Source organism: Nuphar pumila, chromosome 5 (assembly GCF_984573655.1).
Source record: "Nuphar pumila chromosome 5, dmNupPumi1.hap1.1, whole genome shotgun sequence".
In the NCBI taxonomy this organism is placed as follows: Eukaryota; Viridiplantae; Streptophyta; class Magnoliopsida; order Nymphaeales; family Nymphaeaceae; genus Nuphar; species Nuphar pumila.
In genome coordinates, this window is record NC_143253.1 from 4,771,146 (window position 1) to 4,796,955 (window position 25,810).

General features: G+C 37.4%; 2 protein-coding genes across 2 annotated transcripts; both read left to right on the forward strand.

Moving 5' to 3' along the window:
- The first annotated feature begins 457 nt into the window (after window positions 1-457).
- Window positions 458-12,161, forward strand: LOC149836550 (heat stress transcription factor A-4c-like). Its single transcript, XM_090005429.1, has 2 exons — window positions 458-2,026; window positions 10,697-12,161. The coding sequence occupies exons 1-2, from the start codon at window positions 1,811-1,813 to the stop codon at window positions 11,879-11,881; spliced, it is 1,401 nt and encodes a 466-aa protein (XP_089861555.1). The 5' UTR covers window positions 458-1,810; the 3' UTR covers window positions 11,882-12,161.
- Window positions 12,162-25,219: 13,058 nt separating this feature from the next.
- On the forward strand, window positions 25,220-25,810 carry LOC149836551 (uncharacterized). Its single transcript, XM_090006944.1, has 2 exons — window positions 25,220-25,515; window positions 25,564-25,810. Exons 1-2 carry the CDS (start codon window positions 25,220-25,222, stop codon window positions 25,808-25,810), a joined length of 543 nt encoding a protein of 180 aa, XP_089863070.1.

Here is a 25,810-nt window from a genome sequence, read left to right on the forward strand (position 1 = left end):
ATTCAAGTCGGCTGATTCTCTGAATCGATTTGAAAATCAATTTTCAGGACCCAAACCGATATTGACAACATTACTTCAGCTTGCCTATCAGAAAAACCAAATATAAATGAATCACATTTATATTTAAAACCAAAATATAATCAAGCTTAAACACCAATACAAATCTAATCGGCATCCATAAAAAAAATACATGTTAATATGAAGTTTCGAGCTCCATCCGAATGCAATTTCGATTCTTTATAAGAATCCGTACCCGAAATAAAGTACCGGGTTCGAATCAAAGACCCGACCAGAATCGATCCGTAGATGAGTGGCATTTCCGTAATTTACGGTCCAGAGTGGGCGGCACGGCAGAGAGGAAACGGTCGTCCTCGTCTCCAGTCAAAAGTCAAAGCGTCTCCGACTCTCGGAGACTTTTCGTGATCTCCCCTCCTTCCCTCTGTTGCTCCCCGCCATCCAAACGCGAACTCTCGAGAAGCCTTCCCCTTCCGAAGACCCCAATTCTTCGTAGAAACCCTAATTATCGTTTCTGCTGCTCGATCAAGACGTTCTTTCCATTGGGATCTACAAAATGTTCGAATCCTCCTTTTTGGTGGGAGGTAAACGTCATCTCCGTCTTTGCTTCCTTTCTACCTCTTTCGTGACCTGAAATTTTGGAGAAATTCTGACTTTTGGGTAGGGAGAAAAGGAAGAATTTGGATTCTAAATTGTATTTTTGTTAGTGGCTTTCGTTTCTGATTGCGTTGGTTATTGGGATTGAATCCGCTGCTTATCTGTTTGGATTGCCGGATCCGATGCTCATTATTTTCCACAGATGTGGTTTGTGTGGATTTTAATAGCGCTTCTGGTTGATCACAAGGCAGTCGGCTTGCCTCTTTGGATCTTCGTTATTGAGATTGAGAACTGAGATTTTTTTTAGTTTTTTTTTTGTATTTTGGTGATTTTTTGGGAGTTTTTTGTTGTGGAATTATTGATATTTAGCTTGAAGGCTTGTGAATTGAGCATCAGGAATTGAAAGGTCAAGTGGGTATTGTTTCATATTGGCAATATAAGTGGAAGTTGGCTCATTGTTTCAACATTTTGTGTTATCGTTATTGCTTGATATTAGCTTTGAGGAGGGAGCGTATTTGGATAAGTTAGAAGCGTCTGTTTTGGGGGGAAATTTCAATTGGTGAAGCGACGAAGAATATCGGACATAAACTGAGAGAGAGATTTAGCTTGAAGGTGTTCATGGTTTTATGATTTTCTTCTTGGGGGGTCTTCCAGGTGTGGGAGGAAGGTTTCTACTTGGAGAGTGGCTTCTCTGTTAAAAAGAAGAATATTGGCTTATTTTTGGGTTTTGGGCTTTGAGGAGCGAGATATTAAGCGGACACTGTTTTTAGTCATTGATCTGCTAAAGGGGGAACTCGGGGGTTGAAGATTGTTGGTCTCTTTAGCCCTCAGCTTTTAGAACTTCGATTTTGTGTTTTGTCTGTTTTGTCTAGCTATGCATCCAATGCAGAAATATTTGATCTATGGGTGACATGAAGAGCCTTGTGTTATTCATAGTTTGGTATTAAAAGTAAAATTTTTGGTGATGAGAGGGGAATTATGTTATTATTGTTGAGAGCAAAACTTCCACTGGTTGTTGTTTCAATTCACAATGAAGACTATTGGTATTTTTTCTGAGGCTTCAAGGAGTCCAAGAAATGAATCATTGGTCAAGTTGTTGAGCAAGCGGCAAAGGATTGGTATCAGCATGATAAGATGGTTTCCATGGATATAGTCTTCATTTCTAGGAGGTTAGCATTTCCACCTGGCTGACTGGAGAATGGATGGACCACAGAGCGGTACAATTGCCCCTCCTCCTTTTCTCACAAAGACATATGACATGGTTGATGACTCTTCAACAGATTCTGTCGTCTCATGGAGTGAAGGCTGCCACAGCTTCATCGTATGGAATCAGGCTGAATTTGAAAGGGATCTACTTCCCAAGTATTTCAAGCATAGCAATTTCTCCAGCTTTGTTCGGCAGCTTAATACATATGTAAGCATAGAACTGTTTCCTAATATTGATGATTTTCATTCACCATTTGTTCTTATCTTGGTTTCTGCATTTTGTTTTGTTGGATTCATCTTTTTGGTGGCTTTGATCATGTTAAGCACATGTTTTGTTTTATGAGTTATGGTACTTATGTTTCTTATGGTGTCATCGATGCTATGTTGGTTTTTGTTGGAGTTCTTATCAATCATTAGTAAGGTTTATTACTTTAATTTGCTAAGTATCTGTTGTCTTATTTTATCAATTTGCTTAGTGACCTTTTACTTTTTTGACTTGGTAAATGTATAAATGAATAGCACATATGCATTAATTTATTTCCATATCAGATGGCTGCACTTCCTATTTACTACATCATATGTATTTTTATGTCTGGCCAACTTCTTGATGACAATAAGGTTTTAAAAGGGTAAAAAGCGAGGCAAGGCTGTAGCAGTAGTTTGAGGCGACACTGAAGCATTGAAATGTACCAACGTGAAAGCTTAAAAAATATTAAGTATAAAAGAAGGAAATGCTTAAAGGTTGATTAAAATCAAGATTAAGTAAAAGAGTATAACACATGATAAAAAGTGAAAATGAAGATAGGATATCTAGAGGCGGTTAGAACCTCTTCTAAAAACTCTCTGATCGTACCTAAAAACAATAATGCCTTTTAACTTAAAGGAAGTACTTTGCTCTTAAAATGACTTGAAGTTTATCCCTCAAGGCATAGAGAACCGTGCCTCAAAATGTTGGGCAGAAATTGCAAAGATTAGTGCTCAAGTAATATTTTGACAAGCTGACTGGTCAATTGGTTGAACCAGTTGAATTGGAACTGGCTGCTGATATGGTTTTAACTTTTAAGCCAAAATTTTCAAAGAAAACCATATGAAAATAGGATATCGATGAAAACAAAGATGATTCTGGCTTGGGCAGTCTCATGTAACATAGACAACATGCCCTAGACCTTGCAGATGCCCAATTTGTGTTGGAAAAGGAAGGGGGAAGGGGGCAATATTTGTTGTTTTTCCATGCATGTATGCATGTATGTTTGTGTAAGGTACAAGGGTCATTGTTTGGTGCAATTGTGAAGTGTTTGAACTGTTGGCATGGAAATGGGTTTGAGCCATGAGGGTGACCACTTGCAAAAAAATACAGAAGGTTAGGATGCAGCTTAGTATGCCCCTCCCTAGCATCTGGCATACGAGACCACATTGGGTAGGTCCCAACTTACTATGTTTTTTTGCTTTTATAAAGTTTTGAAGTTACTCAGTGTCTTTGTCATTAATTGTCATCACCACAACTACTTTAGTGTATGCATAAAGGATGCACATTAAATTGTCTTATGTCTGCTCTGCATTCATGACAGTTAATGATTGTCAACCTATGTAACATGGATGCTTCTGCACCTTTAGATCATCCGTGTCAACATGGTGCTGGTGCAGGTGTAGGTGAGACACCTGACACATTTGGGTGTGGGTCAACAAGTGTTGGGTGAGGCCTGCACCTAGCCATTTTCATTCATTTTTGGACTTGGTCCACTTTGGCCAAGTCCAAAATTGTCCAAGTTTAGAAAAACTTATAATTGTAGAATTTTAAATGCATTATGTAGAATGTACATACACACATGCATATATATATGTACATGCATGCAACATACATACATATATACCCACACCCAAGTATTTTGAGATTGTCGTGTCAGACCCTTTGCATCCACAACTATGTAACATAGATGTCAACAAATTTAGTATAATTTTTTTTCACCTCTAACAAAATTTTGTGAACATGGTGGTTCCAAACATTAATTGTCATTGCCAGTGGTAATTAAGTTGTTTTATGAGAAGCACATTTAGTATGTCCACTCATGGTACATAAGTAACATAACTAATCTAATTTTATGCTCCTGGTGGTGACTATCAACTTGGCCATGGTATTTTCAAAATTCTTAGGGTTAAAAAACTGGTGTGAACTTTTTTTTTCTGAGAAAGAAATTGGTATGAACTTAACATTTCCAGTAGAGGTTTTGTATTAATCAATTATATATATATATATATATATATATATATATATATATATATATATATATATATATATATATAGTCAAAGGCACCTAGCCCGGCTAATCGTCAAAAAAGCTAGGAATCAATATGATTCCTAGTTTACCCCAATAGGGGTACTGACTTTCTCGACTAGGCACCTAGTCAGTGCTTAAACTGCCCTCGACTAGGTGCGAGGGCAATTATGCATAAATCTCTCTCTCTCTCTCTCTCTCTCTCTCTCGGCCCTTGCTCGTTGTTGTCTCCCTCTGTCGTGGCTCTAGGTACGCCTCTTCCTCTTCCTCTTCTTTTTCTTCTTCTTTTCTTCCCCTTCCTCTGCCTCTTCTTCTTCTTCTCTCCCCCTTCCTCCACCTCTTCTTCTTCTTCTTCTCTTCCCCTTCCCCTTCCCCTTCCTCCGCCTCTTCTTCTTCTGTCCCCTTTCCTCCGTCTCTTCTCTTCTTCTCTCTCTATCTATGTCTCTCTTTCTCTCTCTCCCCTTCCCCCCCTCTTCTTCTTCTATCTTTGTCTGTCTCCCCCTTCATCCGCCTCTTCTTCTTCTTCTTCTTTGTCTCTCTTTCTCTGCAACCAGTTTTTCTTTTTGCTGCAAATAACAGTTTAATATCTAAATTTTTTTATGCATGGATTGTCCATGTACTGAAGCTATTATTCCAGTGGCTCTATCTTATCATACTTGTTATGGATAATAATTCATGCATTGTCAAATATGTCTTTTTCGCTTGGAGATGACTTTGTTGCATCATTTTAATTTTCGCGGGCACTATCCGTATTTCATTAATCATGACATCATTGTATGAATTGAATGTGGTGCCACCTTTTTGTCGTGCATCATGCTCATCTTGTCCATCTTTTAATGGAAGAACAAAAAAGATTCTTTTGTTTTTGTGTGTGTATGTGTTTTTTAAGAATTCAGATTATGTTTAAATTGCATAGCTTTTGTTGATATTGGCAATTATTTGCTTGTTTATTCAATTCTTCTTAATTTTTGGGCAGGTTTTGTAATATAACAGGTTTACTATGCTTCACGATAGTGGTATTTTGTACTTTGTGCATTTGTTGATTAAATTTTATGTTGGATACATCTCTACTGTTAGTCTTAATAATATTTGGGCAGGTTTTGTAATACAACATGTTTATTATGCTTGACGATAGCAATATCTTATGCTTCATGCATTTGTTGTTGATTAATTTTATGTTGGATACATGTTTGCTATTAGTTTTAGCACTTTATTTTAAGAATTTAGATTACTTTAAAATTATTTTTCATTTGTTCATATTCGTAGTTGTTTGCTTTGCTTATTCAATTGTTTTTAACATTTGGTCAAGTTTTGTAATGTTCGACTTGCTTTTTTTTTGTCTATTGCTTATTGTTGATTGATTTTATGTTGCATACATGTTTGTTACTAATTTTAACTGTTCTTTTGCATATTTTTTATTTTTTTATTTGTTTAATTAAGTTACCGACTAGTCCGCCTAGTCTTTTTAAGGGTCCACCGATTAGGCACCACCTAGCGGTTTTGACTATATATATATATATATATATATATATATATATATATATATATATAAGGGTGGGTGTGCATGCCCCGAGTGCAATGGTGTTAGACACCGTTTTTCAACCATATGGATGTGTTCGCCTTGTTCCATTTGCTAGGAACTGGCCCTTAGTTTGTGTTTTTTGACAAAAAAGTATGACTTTATAACATTTAAAATTTAAAAATTTGTGGGCCATTGATTTTGTTAACCCTTAAAAAGATCTGCTTATGTGTCAGAATCGGATGATTCGAAAGCCGATCACTACTAAACTGATAATGTAAAACCTATGTCACATGGGTGCGGGTGCAGGTGTGACACGGGTGCGGCGCAATTTCAAAAATTTTGGACACGGGGACTCGGCTATATATATATATATATATATATATATATATATATATATATATATATATATATATATATATATATATATATATATATATATATATATATATATAAGACTCGGTCAAAGTTGTGCCCATTAGGGGATAGGTGATGAGTTGTGAAGGCATTCTGTACACTTTCTTCATACAGGAATAATTCACTTTTGGGCACTTTCTTCATACACTGTAATAATTCACTTTCTTCATACAGGAAAAAACCACAAAAACTTACAGGTTTTTTAGTTGTGATGGGTTTTTTTCCTTACAGCTGTAGCCCAGAAAATTTAAAAAAAAAAATCCAAAAAATGGACCAAAATGACCCTGGGTGCGTTGACCACACCCAGGGTCGGGTTGACCGAGTCCGAGCCGCACCCGTGTCCGCACCTGTGTCGGTGCGTGTCGACGTGGGTGCGGCGACCTTGGAGCCGAGTCCGTGTGACATAGTGTAAAACACATCTATATGGTCAGAATTTAAAAAAATAAAAAAACATTGGTGCAAAATTGAGTGCATTTCCGTGCTCACGGATGGTCGTACACACCTAAACCATATATATACACAGAGATAGAGAGAGATCATTTGCCTACTTTTATCCTATTCATAAGGAAGAAAAGAGTTGGACCTTCTTTGTGTTTCTCATGCATTTTTATAAAGAAAAGAACTCTTGATATATATTTACTAGTACAAAACCCGTGCAAATGCACAGGAAAAAAGTATAAAAGTATAAAAGTATTTGTTAGGCCCTTTCAAAAAAAAATTATTTGTTGGGCACAAATATTTATTTAAATTTTGGGCCATTGGTTTTCAAGCCCTAAAAGGTCTTGCTCAAGTGTCGTAATCAAACGATCCAAGACTTAATTCTTACAAAAATCAAATACATAGACCACATCCATATGGTCAGATTTAAGGAAAAATACCTCAAAAAATTGAATTCTCTCTTAGTTCATAATTCATAAGATACAATACCATGTTTCAGTAAATATGTTCCCATAACATCAACACGACCAAATACCATCGTTGAACTAACCTAATCTTCATATCTGGCAAAAGCTTCACAACATGAACACTGGATAGAAGGACCAAACTAAAATGATCCCCAAATTATATGATCACATTACCTAAATAGATGAAACTTGAGTAGACTAAGGGGACGTTTATTTCGATCACATGAGAATCACTCTCTTATTCAATTGAGAGTGATTCTCATATCACCTCAAATCTCATGTTCAACTGAACATGAGATTTGAATAGTGAAGTGATTTCGATTCTCACGAGATTCAAAATCACTCCACCCGTGATATTTTGAATCTCACGGATTGGGGTGTGATTTGAAATCACACCTGTGTTTCACGGGGTTTAAAAATAAAAGAATGTGAATGTTGAAGGTCCCCCCAACGTTCGTCTTCTTCTCCTCCCCTTCCATCCCCAACGCCACCCTCCTCTCCCCTTACCTCCACACCCTCTCCCTCAAGCGCCTTCGCGGCCTCGCCTTCGACCCCCCTTCCCTTGTCTTTGCCGCCTCCCGCCTCTGTCGGATCCACCTCCACGAGTTTTGCCAAAAATCACGAAGGTGAACATTGGGGTTTCCCCCAATGTTCGTCTCCCTCACCTTCTCCTCTCTCCTCAATCAACCCAAACTGCTGCTCTGGCCATCATCTTGGGTTGCAGCGGCGGCAACTCCGACCATCATCTTGCTGTTAAAATCTCGGGCGTGAAGGGGAAGGATAAATGAGGCCCGCAGAGAGAGAGAGAGAGAGAGAGAGAGAGAGAGAGAGAGAGAGAGAGAGAGAGAGAGAGAGAGAGAGAGAGAGAGAGAGAGAGAGAGAGGTTTGGGGTGGGGAGTGGAGGGGATGGTCATGGATTTAATTTTTTTGTTTTTTGTTTTATATTTTTTTGTTGTTTTTTTGTTTTTTTAAGATTCCATTTTTGTGGATTTAATTTTTTTTGTTTTCTATTTTAGATTTTTTTGTTGTTTTTCTGTTTTATGTTTTTTTGAGATTCTATTTCTGAAAATCTATTTTTTTCTGTTTTCTGTTTTATATTTTTTGTTGTTTTTCTGTTATATGATTTTTGATATTCCATTTCTGAAAATCTAATTTTTCTGTTTTATATTTTTGTTGTTTTTCTGTTTTATGTTTTTTTGATATTCTGTTTATGAAAATCTATTTTTTTTCTGTTTTCTCTTATATATTTTATGTTGTTTTTTTCTGTTTTATGTTTTTTTGAGATTCCATTTCTCACGTTAAACAAACATGAGAATTGAAATCACATGATTTTGAATCTCATGAGATTTCAAATCTCATGTGATTTACTTTCACTTTTGAAAAATGCAACCAAACGTACCCTAAGGGCAATAATAATCCTGGACCACTTTTAAAAAGAATTCTCACCTGGGTCCAAACACTGTCCAACATTTCAAACAGCATTTCCATAACCAGAAGGAGAAAAGTTTAGAAATATGGATTCAATATTACCAGCCACAAAATATTGTATTATCCAAATCCATACAGTCAGTAAGAAAACAAATACCAATACATTTAAAAAACAATAAGAGTCAGAGAAATGGAAAACATCTAGCAAATACAATAAATGGAAAGCTAACAGCAAAACCCTCACAAATATCTTTTCAAGATTCCTGCTACCAAAAACTGTTACCTTTTTTTAACGTGCATTTCAGGACAGCTTTTCCACTGGAGCTCGGACCAGACCTTGCCCAAGAAAAGACGATCCTTGTTTAATAACCAATTTTGCAAGTTTAGATGCATCATGCATGAATGCTCTCAAAAAATGTAATTACATTGCAGGAAACTTATCTTAGGAGTGGTGAGAAGTCATAAAATTTTAAAAGATGGAACTAATAGATTGATTCCCCATCTGAAAACAAATTTGGCACGCCAACTGCTGAAAGAAACAACATATTGTCAATGTAAAGCTTAATCCATCTATACCTTTTTAAGTAATCAAACAAAATGCAATTGAAAAAAAATACATGGTCATGACATTTCAACAGGAATGGAGTTATCTTAAAAAGGGGATTACATCATTAGATAGTGGTTGTATAATATTTTATAACATTCATCCTATGTCACAGGGACTCGGCTAGCAGGGTGCCGCACCCGCGTCGATGCGACTCAACGCGGGTGCGGGTGCGGCACCGGGTGCGGTCAACCCGACCCTGGGTGCGTTGACCGCACCCAGGGTCATTTTGGTCCATTTTTTTGTTTTTTTTGTTTTTAAATTTTGCCCTATGAAATGGGCTGCAGATGGTCCATTTTTTTTGTTTTTTTAAAATTTTTGCCCTATGAAATGGGCTGCGGAATTTTAAAAAAAAAATCTTGGGGGGGCGCTGCCCCCCCCTATAAGCCCCCGCTAGGGGCGGCCCTCCTGGACCCCCGCCCGCTGACCGCGCAGCGGGACCCGTGCCGGAGGAATCCCCGGGCCCCCCTTATATATATTTACATTTTTGCCCCTGCTGCACCCCCGCACCCGTGTTTTTTGGAAGTGCCAAATCCCCGCACCCATGTGACATAGCATTCATCATAGCATTAAAACACATACCATACAAAAATCGAAGCCAAAAAATGAAGACTAAATCAGCGGACTTTCAGAAAAGTGTCAGTCAACCCCAAGAGAAGAAAACCTATGCTGAAAAGACCATTGTTATTTGCCAAAAACAAGATTAAGGACATGCTGATTAAATATCAATCAAAAGATAACTCAACACAGGATATATTTTTTTTAACAAAAAATTAAAAAACTAATAAGTGATCATGAATCCTACATATCCAAAGTCCTAGATTTTGGAGTCTTGAGGTTGCCATTTGTTTTGGAAGAGGTATTTTGCAAACGGTTGGAGTCAGCATCTCCTTGCTAACACCATCTACTGGTGAGGCACCGATTAAGTGATTTCTGGGAGTAATTGCAGTTGGTTACTCAGCTTCTTCCCAACTCATGAGTGCCAATTCATTGCCAATTAAGCTACTGTTGATGAGTGAGAGTGAGTAGAGGGAAGGAGCTTGTGGCTTCTGGCAGAGAGAGAGAGAGAGAGAGAGAGAGAGGTTACATGAAATTAGGGAGAGAGTAAAACTGGAAAGGTTATGTGGAAACAATGTGGGCACCCATTGAGAGGAGAAGACAGGCTGGACAATCAATGCTGAAGGGGGAAGGTTACATGAGAGAGAAGGGGAAAGCTTATATTAGAAACACGATGGGCACTCGTTGGGAAGAGAGAGATAAGCTGGACATTAAATGCCAAGTTAAGGGGCATGCATTACAAGGGAAGAGGAAATAGCGAGAATGATGGCTTACAAAAGCTTTGAAACATTAAATTAAATATTAAATAAACATGGAAAACCCAAACATAGTTGAACATTCTTTTTTCTTATTGGTCAATAAGAGAGGCTTCGGTCACTTTAAACTGCCAAAGGATTGGGACTTATATATATAATAGATGTGTGTGTGTGTGTGTGTGTGTGTGTGTGTGTGTGTGTGTGTGTGTGTGTGTGTGTGTGAGAGAGAGAGAGAGAGAGAGAGAGAGAGAGAGAGTTTGCGCTCGAGTTTGTGAGACAGTGGTCCAGACATCCAGTTGATGGTTTGGTATTTAAAGGCGAAGACTTTGTTTTCTAGTATATTTTCTATTCTTTGCTTTAATACTTGTTTTATTGATATTATAGTTTTCTTTGGATTAAATTCCATCCTTTTAAACCAGGGTTTTAGAAAAATAGACCCTGATCAATGGGAGTTTGCAAATGATGAGTTTAGAAGAGGCCAAAGACATCTGCTGAGGAATATTCACAGACGAAAACCAACATACAGCCATTCTCTGCATCCCAACCAAGGGCAAGGTAATGCTTCAGTGACTTTATCTTTGTCGTTAAAGCAGGAGCTAGAGGAGGAAATACAGACACTGAAACGTGATAAGAATGTGCTTATGTTGGAGCTACGTAGACATATGCAACTGCAACAGAAATTAGATTTGCAGTCACAGGCTTTGGTGGAGAAGTTACATCTCACAGAACATCATCAACAGCGGATGCTGGCGTTCTTGGATGGAGTTGTGCACAAGCCTGAGATTATTTCTTTTCTAGTTCAGCTAAGTGAAAATTCTACGTATTCCTCAATGGCTAATAAAAAGAGAAGGTTGCCTAAATCTGATAATTCCCTTGAGGAGGCTGATACAGAAGAGAACGAAATTGTGGCTTTCCAAATGCCTGGAACAGATAGCTCAGATTTTAGATTTGGGCAGCCTTTGAACATAGAAGCATTTTACAGGATGGAATCATCCTTAAACTTTTTAGAGAGATTCTTTCTCCATGTTGGTCAGGCTTCCGGGGAAGAAATGGATATTTTTTATGATGCATGTCAGTCTTCTGTGGCAATTCATACTGAATTACGGGAAATATCTGGATGTGCAGATACAGTTTCGCATCCCCAATCGCCTAGATTACATCTGCCATCTTTTCGTTTGGTAGACATTTGTGCATCTCCTGAGATAACAGAACCTGCAACTCACCAGGAAAGCACAGGCCTTGCTCCTCTTGAACAAACCGGACATCCACAATTATCAGGAGATGGGTCAAGGAGTTCAGTGATAGACATGAACTTGATGCCTTCTACTCCTGAACTTCAAGCATCCAAGAAGCCAGTTGATGGTGTAGCAACTAGTGTTGGAGCCCGAACTGGAGCAAATGATGTATTTTGGGAACAATTTCTTACTGAGGCTCCAGGTTCTGTCAATACTCATGAGGTTCAGTCTAAATTGAGAGGTAATGATGACAAAAAGTTTGCCAATAGAACAACTGAAAATGGTAGTTTTTGGTGGAACAAGAAAAATGTTGATCATCTTACAGAGCAAATGGGCCAACTTACATCATCTGAAAGAACCCGATGTTAACTTGCAATATACCCGTGTTTGTAATGGCCCAGTCAGTATTTATGCTCTGTTCTTCTTTCGATGGATCATCTCCTGTATCATATGTTGTTTCGGAGATATATTGATGCTTACCATTTGAGTGTCTTATCATTTAACTATTCTTGTGTTGACATTTGTTTTTATCATTTAATTAGCTTCATTGCAATATGGCTGTATTATACATGTGGAAACATCCACTCTACGCCACCTAATCTATGACAGCATCCATGATATTTTCCTTTAGTTGTTGTATGTGGTCTTATATTACTCTTGAATCTTATATTATCAAAGAAACAAAGGAAACCATCTCATCAGTGACTTGTGATCTTTGTTTGGTTGCATTTAAATGTGACTTGGAGTCTCATGCAAATGAGAGAATGAATCTCATTTGAACAGCTAACCAAACGTGGAATCTCATGCAAATGAGAAACAGAATGTGGCTTTAAGTGAATCTCACGTGATTCCAAATCACATATGGGAATATGTGATTTGAAATCATATGACTTCAAATCACGTTTGGTTCCATCTCATGTAATTTGGAATCACATGAGATGCACCCAAACATAATGTTCTTTATACAGGCATGGTTGGATTGACTTGTGACATGAATAGCAACTTTGGCCATAAGTTAAGAATCCACTAGGTTGGTAGTTGTCTAAGGCAGTGAACTGCTGCACTTTTTTTTATTGACGAGGAACCCTCGCTGAAGTGAGGAAACCCCAGGTGGGGCCCCAAGACCACCCTTGCACTTATTTCATTATCAGCTCTTTACTAACTTGGTGAGGTTAGTTGGATTCACAACTTTGGATTATTTTCAAAAGACTGATTACAATTTTCCGCTACTCTACCAATTTATGCATATCCTGGCTGGCCTTACCTATTCAGTAAGTGATTTGCATCTCTTCATGGCTGCAGACTTGATGTATTTCTTACATGCTAGCCAATTATTGCTTACTTCCATGAATAATATTCTATCTGATTGATTATAGCAGGTCCTCTAATGTTTGAAAAGATTTCATGGATATAATTTTTATCATGAGGATGAGGAGAGAATAAAAGAAATTCTAATCTTTAGTTGATTGGTAGATTTTCTTCTTATGTTAGGAGGAAATGGATCTAAATTTTTATGCACCAGAAACTGATGGAGATGCAGATATACCTGTTAGTGCATACATGGTACAATGGAATGGTTGATGCAAACACAAATTTTTTTTAAAGGAAAGTTGGGGTTGGGCAGACCCCTACCAGATTTCATTAATTAAAGAAATTAAAACTAAAAGTATCGTCCCTCGAAAGGACCAGTGGGGGTGATCTTTCCAAGACTTGCACCCCCTTTGGCTAAATGAGCCAGTACTTGAATTACAGCTTGGTTTTTATATAATGCACCTCTCAAAACTGTACAAAACTTGTTTCAGTTCTTGGGAAAATTCTAAAACCGAGGTCCTCCCTTCAAGAACTCTTCTAACTTTTGAGACTAGGTCCAACCGACGTTTCTCCATGATATTTTTGGGAACCTCAGCTATTGATAATATCTTTACCTAGCCTGCCCACTCTCTGTCCTGCACTGATTCTTCAATCGGGAAGCATCCAGCCTCTTCATAGGTCCCCAAGTGGTTCCTAACCGTGAAACCAAAGTGCTACATTCCTTGAAATAAGCCGGTGAAACTGGGTCTAGTGGAAGCCATACCGAGAGACTCCTCCATTTGATTGCAATTTGGTTGTGGGAGTCTTGAAAAATCCTCAGGACCTGCTCTCTCAAGGTGTGATGGCAAGTTTTGACTTCCTGCTGTTATAAAAAACTTGTTGATTGTGCAGTTTCTACAACCCAAAGTATGGCTTGGAAAGAAGTTTCTCAGCTCCATCGGACCTTTTTATTCGGGAAGCGAAAATTGAACTAGAAGTATATATCGTTTATGAGGTGGCTGAATGGGCTCCACCGAACCCCAAACAGCCTCAAGGTGGTGTGCAAAAAGAATGTAGCAACAGGGCAAAAGGAGGAAGAGGTGAGATGGGGTCTACGTAGCAACATGGCACATCTCACATCGGCTGAAAAACTGAAAACCCAACATATGGAGTATGTCCTAGGTAAGGAGGTGATCTTGCAAGGCCCATTGGAGTGTGAGTGTAATACCTACAAATTTTCTACAATTATTCAATAAAAAAAGATGAATTTTCATGTCTCGAATTTGGGTTTAGTTGTTATACTAGGACTGATTCGATAAAGCACTCGGAGAATTAAATAACATAACATAATAAACATTGAGTGAGCTCTTTGTCTCGACGTCTGGCCCTATGAGTGCTCATAAGGATACATACAAGAGAGAAATAAAAGACTTTAAACTTGAACGTAATTATTCTATGAAAACTTGCATGAAAACTTATCCTAATAATTTAGATGCATAATCATGAACATATTCTTGTTTTATAGCTTGTTGCATAAAAGTATTGGTTATGCATGTCTAGTTGAATGTCTTATGATTATTATGTTATAGTATACATATTCTAAAAGATGTTTGATTCCATATATACTTAGTTTTATGCACACATACATTGTTATTATGTTCTTATTGGGACTTTACCAATATTTAAGTAATGAGCAGAAAACTGAAGCGATAGTGGGATGATGCGGGTAGTGTCAAAACCAAATTTATATATGCGATTAGTTTTAAAAATAATTTATGAATTATTGAGACTTGTTATTCTATTTAATTATGTTTCCAAACAATTCAATTAAATTTATAAATGATATTGTCTTAGTGCTATTTCAGATATCATATTCCTGTATTGAAATTGAATCATGAGTTGGACCTGAACCCAATAATTTTTAATCTATTAAAAAACACATCAAATCCATTCATACAAATATTTAACATGCTGTAAATACAGAAATCCAACATATAACATGAATATAACACCAAAATCAACTAATTTTCAAAAGAGAACAAGTTTTTCCTATACTATGAATAAAAATCCTTTTTACGAAAGATAAAATTAATCCAACTTAGATCCTCTATAGTCAATCTATAAAAACAAGGTTCAAAGCTTGATCGTCCTATGTTGAACCCCATACATGCTGAAAACATAAAAAATCTTGTACCTTAATGTGATTTTGTTCGATTAAAATACTGTACATAAAAATGAAGCTCAAATCATAATATAGCTCTCTCGTGACACCTTCAAAACGCGAAAGAAATCACAATATATGTAGTTGTTGTCCATAGCCAAGGTACAAACCTTGCGTCAGAACCAACACACAAAAACAAACAAAACTATCAATATGATCGACCATAAAAAAAAATCACAGAAAAAAAAAACTTACCTTGGCAACGATGGCCTCCACAAGGGCTGGTTGGTCCTCCTTCTCCCTCTCTCTTTCTCTCTCTCTCTCTCTCAATTTGGTCTCTATCTAAAAAAGGTTGGGTTTCCTCTTCATATTTCACTTCTTAGGTGACACCCCTTCTTGGAGTTTCAAAAAAATCAAACTCATAATCTTAGTTTATCTCCTAAACTAAATCACTAATATTTTCAAAAAATTGCACTCCTTAAATGGTCTCATACATGAACTATAGATCATTTTCATTATGATCCATTATCTGACATAGGGTTCACTCTTAGGATCCAACGTATAATATTAATATCTTTTTTAAACAAATAATGATAAATTAAAACGAGTCTACACCTACTAATCATTCATAATAAAAGCATTCACATCAAAATCTTATTAATTCAAGAAAAAATTCTCATTAATTAAAAAATTTGGATTTTAGAAAATGCTTAGTATTATAGAAGTGGTAGGGAGAAAGTGACAGAGTCCATAGGGATGTTTAGGGAGAACCCCGGAGGCTCATCAGTAGGTCGACCTTAAAAACCTAAGAAGTAACAAGGGCGTTAAGGGAAGTACATGGTGAGTTGCCTTGGAACGTGAGAGGGGGTCATATGCTCCTGGAAGACCAATTGTTGAGGTCTGCAGGGTGGTTATGGCTTTGAGTAGAGGTGTAACTAGGTCGGGTTTGGGTTGATTTCGGTTCAGATCTTACAAGGCCACAAATTCTAGCCGTACCCAAACCTAAATTAGATTTGGGTCAAGTTTTGGATCTTACTTTTAGTCCTGATTCGAAGTCGGGTCTGATAAGATTTGAACCGAACTCAACCCAAATCCAACCCAGTTACACCTCTACTCAAAGCAACTTATGAGGAATGGACTTTAGGATGATGTTGTTATACACACCGTCATAGTGATCAAATAATTTTACTAAATAACCTACACATTCAATTTTGACAATTCATAGTTCTCACAGTATTTGCCAATAATTACCTGTTTTGATTATTCGGTTGGGGTTTGGGCTTGAGTATGGCTGGAAAAATTAGACCCATATGGGTTAGTGGGTTCGGGTTTCAGTTAGGGTCTTGATATGGTTGGTATTCTAAACCTAATTGCCTATCAATAAAAAAATATGTAAATTAATAAAATCAACTATTCATTAATTAAGAAGATCCTATGCTAACGAACAAGAAGTTTATCAACTATTCTAAATAATGTCAAAATTTAAATATAAAAAAACATTTTCATGTAGGACATTAATGATATAACATGTTCAAAATGTGTCATAAGTTTGGTTCGGTCGGTTCACATATAAAACAATTTTGGGTACATAATCGGTTTGGGTTTGGGCCAGTACGGGTATTCAAGAATAAAATGGGTTCAGGGTACATAATTGGGTCGGGTTATGGTTGATTCAGTTTTATAATATGGGGAACTATTTGGGTCAGGTATACAGAGTGGGTTGAGTCCAAACCGGTTTGAGTTTTTATTTGCAATACCTAAGATTCAACCTGTTTTTATTACAGGTTTATATTTTGGACCCAACCAACCCATAGGTCGGGTTGGGTATAGTCAGTTTGGGAAATCAGGTGAGGTCGGGTATACCGAACCCAATTACACCCCTAGCTTTGACTAAATAGCATGATCGGATCTTGAAAATTAAGACAACACGTGTATAAGGACATTTCTTCAAGTTTCATTACACGCTCATAATTCATCATGCGTCACTTTGGTTCATGTTGCTTAGGTAGTTGGGTGATGATTTTTTAAGTTATGAAATTTTGGTTACTGTGGATGGACGGGCTTAAAAGCTATTAAAATATAACACTACCGTCCTTACAAAATGTTGTGTTTTTCTAAATACCTGTCAATTTGACAAAATCATATGCATATCCAAAATTTGGATTCTCGATTTTTATGATATTTTTACCTCTACAAACACAGTAGGATGTTTACCACTCCTAATTGTGAATGTTTTCAAAATCTTATGTCATTTTTTTTTACAAAGATGTTAGCAAATATGTGACAAATGTGAGAGTATTTAGTTAAAAAGTAAGTTCACGCATTTGGAGGACCTTGGCAACAAAAATGTGTGAACCTCCTTTAACTAAATACTCGCACATTTAGCATTTAGACCCAAAGGGTTTGGCATAGTGAGATGAGGACTAGACTCTTAGATGGACAGTTTAGGTTCAAATCTCATGGGTGCCACCCCCTTGTTTAAGTCAAAGCTTGGTGACTATTCATGGGGTTGAGGGGTAAGCCCTCGGAGTTTTACGCTGACATAGCCATAGACCGTAGTGTGGCAGGATGAGCTAGCGGGACTAGGTCTTTGCACCTGGGGTAGTTTCTTTGAGTAAAAAAAAAAATATTCTCACATTTGTGAAAAAGTGGTAGTTGCTTAATCCATAGCTACCTAAACGAAACACATGCACGCTAACCAATGGATGATCAATGCACAAAAATAAGCAGAAAACTCATAAAAATGCTTTAAAATGTAAAAATGGCACTTTGGCGCACCTTTGAAGCATCACTAAAGGTCTTAGTTCCGCTAGGACCTTGGTCTCCAAAATGCTGCTAAAAGCTCTTGTGGGGACACATCTATCATTTTTCTAATTGATTTTAGCGACGCTTCAAAAACATTAAAGGTTGAATGTCCTCGTACATTTGCGAACATTTTTCGTAAAAAAAATGACACAAGCATAAGGACATTCACAAATACAATATGACATTCATAACCATAGAGTTGCGAAAGCCATACTGTATTTGCAAATATCCTCCTGTCTGTGTCATTTTTTTTTTTATAATTTTTTTTACGAAGGTCCACATATTTTGAGAACATTCACATGTAAGAATTGTGAAGGTCCTGATACATTTGTGGTGCGGTAAAAATTGTCTTAAAAAAATAAGAATTTAAATTTTAGATATGCAGGAGATTTTGTCAAATTGTTTAGTATTTTGGAAAACACGCTATTTTGCAAGAACAATAAGATCATTTTTCATTAAAAAAATGAGTGTGATTTTAGATATATATTTGCTACAATCAAGTTAGAATCTCGTGATAGCGAGTTGTTTTGACTCAATCTAACCTTAAAGATGTGTTCAACATGCTCTATTTAACAGGAATTAACTCTTAGATCATGTTTTTTCACCAAAAAATATGTTTTTATGAGTTAGGAAAAATAGACACATTCATAGCCATTCATTTTTAGATTGCATGAAAATCCTTTACACAGATCGAATTCTACCAATACAAAAGCCGGTTTTCACTAATAAAAACATGTAGATCACATCTGTGATGTTAGATGTGAGAAACAAAATAATAAAATAAATAAAATGCCGTTTGCTAAGTGGATTTTAAATACAATCGACTGTAGCAAACATTAGCTCTATTGAACAGTTTATTGTACAAGAAGATAAACCTTTTATGCGGTTTAGTTGGAAATCATAGCTACAAGTTTTCTGTACCCAACGTTACGCCAAAGATGCGTTCTGCATGATTTGTTCAATCACAGTTTGCTTCATGCTCTTTTAAAAAGATTTTTGGCATCATGAAATTTTGGTGCATCATGGTCATTGATTTTTTGAAGCCCTCGAAAGGCTTGCATAAGTGTCGCAGTTGCATTCAGATATCATAATTATACTATTAGATCCACACACACACAAAAAAAAACAGGTGAAAAAGATGAATGTTTTCTATTGGATGGTACGTACAATCAACCTTACAGAATTTTTACACACTTTGAAATATGTCCCACGTTTTAAAGTGTTCTCATGAATACTAATGAAGGTATAAAACTATTGAGTTGGATATCATAAGTGCAAGCTGTACTGACACTTTGAATAATGTTTTCTGATGTAGGAGCATTGATTTTTCTGTTAATAAAGTTTTGGCTTCTTATGGGCGGTTTATATATCATAATTACATGATTCAAAATCTATTTGAAACTGTATGAATTTTATCTTTAACCTGAAAAAAATTAAAATACTATAAAAAAAGGTGATTTTACTCAATAGTTTTTCTGTACCTTAATTGGAAGTAGGTTATATGTGCGAATAGACTGAAGTATGAACAACTAATGAACTGAATTTTTTGAAGTTTTTTTTTTTTGAAATTGTTTGAAATTGACCATACAAACGTGGTATGCATGCTTGATTTTATAAAAACCACTCTTGAATTGTATAATTGGAATAGGCAGGTAGGTTTTTATAAAATTTGAAAATTTTATTAATATCCAAAACTTAACAATTTATATATTTTTTGTCACAAGACATGAGAAATTTCTTACAAGGAAAAAGTTTAGGAACCAAGAATAAGATTCAACAGGAATCCATGCCGAATACATGTGAAAAGATAAATTCATAAAAAAAAAACACCCATGCCTGATCAGCACCCAAACAACCTGCGAGCAGGGAGGCAGATAAGGTGCAATCACATTGCACACTTTGTCGTTTTGCTGCACCAGACCTACCCTCCATCTTCTGCTGGACCCCGCAGCCAACAGGCTGTAGCCCATTGATGGAGAGCAGTCAGGTGCAGTTGATTGCACCTGATCTGCCCTCCTGTAAGCAGTGAGAGGCAACAGCTGATGGGTGGTGGTCAAGTGTAGCAACACATGCACTTTGTGCAATGGCATCTCACCTGTGGTTGAGCCTCTAATTCAGTCCCGATCAGGTGCAATCATATGACAAAATTTGTGCATCAAACACGTGATCACCCTCCAACAGGCCTTTGCCCCCCACAAACTGATAGACCCTGTCCTCAGGATTGGAGGTTGATCAGGTGCACAAATATTTGTGCGCTCACGATCTTTTTACCGTACTTTTGGCCTCCATACAAAAATTCACTTGTACCATTCAATGAAGTGTTGTGCAGATATAATAGCCAGTGATTAGTTCATCTAAGTCATACCTACAACAACTACGCCTTCATCCCAAAACAATTGGGGTCGGCCATATGAACCAACAAAGAAAATCATTATGGGTCTTCCACATGAATCCTTCTCCTCCGTTCATTTCTATCCAATGCCATGTCCTCGGTGAGGTTCAAAGTATTCATATCATTTATTATCACCTCCATCCATGTCTTCCTAGGCCTACCCGGACTTCTTTTAACTAATATATTTTCCCATTTCTCCATCCTTCTAACTGGAGCATCATTAGGCCTTCGTCGAATATGTCCAACCCACTGTAAATGATTCTCTCTCATCTTATTTTTAATAGGTGCAACGCCTACCTTCTTACGTATCTCTTCGTTCCGAATCTTATCTTTTATTGTATTTCCACACATCCATCTCAGCATACGCATCTCAACTACACTCATTTTTTGAATATGATGTCTCTTGGCAGCCCAACATTCCGTACTATATAGTAAAGCTGTAATAACCTCAATTTTTGTAATTTATTTATTTAAATTTATTTGAAAATAACGAGTACTTTTCTAAATTTGGGCCTCGGATCCGTTACCGGATCCATAAAAGAATGCGTAAATAACCCACCATAGGGTATTAAAACTATAATTATAATATTTAAATAAATAATTAATAGTATAAAAAAAACAAGTATTTAAGGTTGAATCCGTGTTTGGATCCAAATGGATCCAACATGTGGATCTAAGATCCATATAGTGGTCTTTATATCCATATCTATAATAAAACTAATAATAAGAAGAAGAAGAAGAAGAAATAAATAAAATTTAAATTTTTATTTATTTATCCGAGGATCCACAGTTGGATCCATTCAAATCCAACTGGTGGATCCATATAGTTTGGGGGTCGGGTTACGGGCTTCGGGTCCAGACCCGAACTGTGCCCCTGTAGCAGCCCTTTTAAAAAAGTAAAGGGCAACCCGATAAGGGTTGCCCGATATGTTTGAAACAATGGAAGAAAGGGGGGGGGGGCTAGGGTTCTGAGAGAGAACCCTAACCGAAATCGCCGGAAGGAAAGAAAGGGAGGCTTGAAGCGCAGCCGCTGGAGGGAAGGGGGCTCCGATTTCGCCGGGCCTTCCTCTTCAAAAGGGGTCCCAAGTGGGTCTCTTTCCCCGATTCCTCTCTCTCTCTCTCTCTCTCTCGTTTTCGTGCTCACCGGAGGGAGCTCAGTCGCCGGCAAAGCTCCGGCTACCTGCTGCCGTCACCGACCTCAAGCGAGCACCCTGTCACGACAGTGAGAGGAGCATCACCAGCCAGCCCTACCCTCGCGACTGCGGCCTTCGATCGCTGGAAAATTTCGTCAAGAGGTACGGGCTTATGTAAAAAATTTTAGGAAATCTCATTTTGATATTCTGTGGTTTTTTTTGGCTTTCGGTGGGACGAATCACAGAGAGTTAAAGTGCGAGTTTTTCACATGCTAATATTTCACATGCTCGAAGGATTTATTTTCAGCAAGCAAGGGAAGTTTCAGCTCGAATGGGTTTAGGGCTTCAGGATGGCTTTTTGAAACCATTAAGAATCGGGTTCCTGGGTGTAAAACTGATTTTTAAATTCGATCAGTGATTTAATATGAGTTGGGTATCACTTGTTTTGTTGGGAGTTCATGATTAGGTTATGAATACATTGATTTTTCTTGTTGTATGATGTCCAAATTTGTGGATTTACCCTGATTCCAATTTAAAGCTATTCAGATTTTTTTTAGCATGTCTCAATATACTTGTATGGGTTCACGATTTGAGGTGGTTCAACATACTAAAATTTTATTTGTTTGTTCACCTGTTAGTTTGAATCCCTTGTTGCATAATGGACTTAGGGTACGTATGAGTAAGGTCTGCCAAGAATGTGAAGTAATAGGATGCACGCATGGTAGGATCCTGTTATGACAGGATATACTGATTCTTTTTATCTCATGTATTTGGTACCAAGCTCTTTACCCAGCAGAGTGATCTGTGGTTTTGGTAATGGAGCGACTGTTGTCATAAGCTCTCTACCCTAGCAAGCTACAATGACTGTTTCATCTAGATATGCAGGTTTATCATACTTAATGAGCATCCGTAGGATTTAAATTATGCCTTCTTACTAATACCTTCATTTTATTGTTTAAGATGCATACAGATCTATTTATCATCTTCATATAAGGGGTTCTCCAGTAGGTGTTATTTAACACAAGCATGTAATTAAATTGATTCTGAACTTTTGTTTATGGCTATATACATTGACGTGGAGTTTTGAGGGGATTTCTTTTTCTAATTATGCATAAGCATCCCTCAAGTTCTGAAATTTTTCTTTGGTCTTTCTGTTGGTTGTGTGCCAAACCCAACTGATTGGGTTGGCTGGGTCATTGCTTCTCAAATAAGACTACATTATACCTGTGTTAGTCCAGCTTTGCATGGTTATATTTTTTTTATATACTCATGTGTAAATGGTCATTTGCTTCAAAATTATTATATTGCTTAGTAGCATGATTGATTACTGTCATGTATCCTGTCATACCTATTTACAAGGTGATTAAGAGGCATATGGACGTGCAAAGATTGTTAGGCATACACCCATGTAATCTGTATGACGCAAACGTCATGGATGTTATCATAATTTAGCTAAACATGTAAATGTTTTCGGTTGTTGTCGTACAAGCTGTTTTCCACATCTTAAACTAAATATTATAGGTTGAGTTAAATTAGCTTGTGTAAGGTTCAGTTCTTCTTGAAATTTTCATATTTATGCTTACCTGATATTCAGACCTATGTGTGTAAGAGCATGATATGTTTTGTTTTTCTGCATTTCACACATTAAGCCAAAATCAAAGTATTTGCTGCAAAGCTACATCTTATGCATATTGTACACTAACTTGATGTATTGACACGTGCACCACCACTTGAAGGTTCACATGCTGATTTAGATGTGTAATTTCATCAAAGTGTGTATGTGACATGAACATGTATGTTAAAGCATGCATTGACAGGCTAAATAAAATCATACATGGGATATGAGCATGTGTATGGAATGAAAGCATGAAATTTAAATTAAAGTTGTGAACTCATGCATATGTATATGTATGTTATTGTTTCATGCACACCTTTAAATTGTCCTAAATGAATGCGCATTGAAAAACATGTGAAAAGAATGCATAAGTGGCATACTCTTTATGATTTTTGCTTATGCATGTGGTAATGATCAAATTAGATCATTTGTGGCTGGGTGAGCCTCGAGAACCAGTTGTTCTCTGTTTTAGTTATTTTGATACATTACAACAAATCAAATGTGAGATTGTTGTTTTACCGCACTGTTTTATGTTGTCACGAGTTGTGGTCCCGTGAAAAGCTTAGCATGCTGATGTGCAAGCTTATGTTATTAATTCTGCATGTAAATTTTGCAAATGTAAAAGAAATGAATTAATAACCAGATAAAAGAAAATAAAAACAGTGTAATTCACTTTCTCCTTGATGTCCTTGCTTTGGAGTGGGAATCTTGGATGTTGTGGTTTGGGGAAAACCGTGAGGATACAAAAACTCCGTGTGCGTTATTGCCCCTGAACTCGATATTGAGGTTCTTCTCCTGGCCACGGTTTTAGAGAGAGTCTGCCACTATTCCTGGGGGTGGTGTGTTTTGACACAACTGTTGTTATTTGGTATACCAATAAAGTGGTGTCAGTGGATGTTGTTTTTCATGGTGTCCCCGACTTTGGATGCTATTTTCTAAGGTTCCGATGGATGGTGCTGTTTCTTGATATCGAACGAGGGCTAAGTTTGGAACCCGGTAATAAAATACAAATTGTGTGTGAAGCTACCCCAGGAACCCTACTTGACCTCGGGGATTGTACCCGTTTGGTGTATCCGCGGGCAATGGTAAATTAAAAAGAGGAATTTAAAGATTTTGTGCATTTAATAGGACATGCATATGGAAAGAGGGGGAGTTTAAATGAAAGATAATAAGAGTTCATGCATCGCACATAAATCATACATATTCTTGCTATGCATTAGTTCATGCATATTTATCTGTTCACTTGGTTATTATGTGTTGATCATTGAAGGATGTTGATCTCTGTTGCATTTAATTTCTTTATTGATTAAGTTGTAATTAATGATTAATTACTTAGTGTTTCCTCATGCTTAATGTTTATTTTATTGTTGCATAACTGGTTAATTACCTTATAATTTGGTTATACTTGTATCATTCTAAAATATTACATGGATCTTATTTATGCTCTTTTCTTATTTGATTCATTAGGGAAACCTGTACGTAGAATTCTTCGGATTTCTGACCCTCTCATTTTATTGGTTTTTCCCAGATACAGGTGATTAGTGAAATTGACTCGCTCTGAGGAGACACGAGGGTCACATTTGCTTCAGATTGCTTCACTTACGGACAAAGTGGCTCTACTGTTATTTCCTTTTAGTTTTTCTTATTTTTTGCAAATTGCTATTTCACTTTTGACATTAAATATGACTTTTATTGATTCATTAATAAAAGAGTTCAGTTGGTTGGTTATGAATGATAAATGTAAGTTGGTTTGTGGTGTGTGGTTATCCAACTGAAATTGGAACTGTAGGGACCGCAGGTCTCTGGGAAGTTTTCCGCAACTCTTAGAAAAAAAATTCTTCATTTTCAAAGGGTATGAATTGAGGTCGTTACAGGTTTGGTATCAGAGCCACCACAAAGACTTACACTTTTATCATCTTTCTTGTGTTAAATTTCTAAATTTTGGTATATGAGCCCTGTCCTAAAGCGTCGACAAGTGTGACTCGTCCTCCAGTGCAGTCCTCTTTACTGGTATGATTATTTAATACTTTTACTTAAATTATGTAAATTCTGTGTGATTGATTGCAATTACAGTTTAATATTCTATTGGTATAAATTTAATAAGTCTTGGTGTGATTTCTTGAACAACTATTGTTCGTAGTCAACCCTAAGGGGGTAGGATCAGTAGAAGTCTAATTTGTAGAAGGGATGTACGTTGTAGATGTCGCATTATACTCGCAGAGGTGCTTCGTCCTCTACTGCTGCTCCCACGAATTGGCAGGAGCAAAGAGATTTCATGATGGAAGCCATTCATACCTTGACGGAGACCATGATGGCTCAGGCGACACAAACAGCGCATGCGCTGCAAGTGGCCCAGAACCTCCAGGCGGCACAGGCAGCACAAGCGGCACAGGCTGCACAGGCAGCTGCGCAGGCAGCGACTCGTGATCCTCCTGTCAATATTGTTCCAAACGCGGGTGGAGTTTCTTTCAAAAGGTTTCTGAAGCTGGACCCGCCTTCCTTTTCAAGAGAGGCAAACCCAGAGGCAGCAGAGAACTGGGTTGAGGAGTTGGAACGGGTGTTCGACGTCTTGTCTGTTCCTGAAGACAGAAAGACATCTTTTGGCACGTACCGTCTGAAGGGCGATGCCAAGAAGTGGTGGGACACTCTGCGAAGGGTGAAGTTTGCCGATTGGGACGAGATTCCTTGGGAGACGTTCAGGGAAGAGTTTCTAGACACGTATTTCCCCGCATACGCCGAAGAACAGATGCAACGGGAGTTCCTTGATCTGACTCAGGGAACCATGAGTCTGGTAGATTACACTACCAAGTTCCGGAACCTCGAGAGGTATTGTCCGAACCTCTTCAGAAATGAGAAGGCAAGAGCGTCGAAGTTCGTGCATGGACTAAAGGATGGATTATGA

Excerpts from the sequence above, each read along its gene's own strand:
- LOC149836550 (XM_090005429.1), top strand. The coding sequence starts at position 1,811 with ATGGATGGACCACAGAGCGGTACAATTGCCCCTCCTCCTTTTCTCACA. Across the intron at positions 2,027-10,696 it reads TTCGGCAGCTTAATACATAT|GGTTTTAGAAAAATAGACCC; the intron begins GTAAGCATAGAA and ends CTTTTAAACCAG.
- LOC149836551 (XM_090006944.1), top strand. The coding sequence starts at position 25,220 with ATGGCTCAGGCGACACAAACAGCGCATGCGCTGCAAGTGGCCCAGAAC. Across the intron at positions 25,516-25,563 it reads AGAAAGACATCTTTTGGCAC|GGTGAAGTTTGCCGATTGGG; the intron begins GTACCGTCTGAA and ends CACTCTGCGAAG.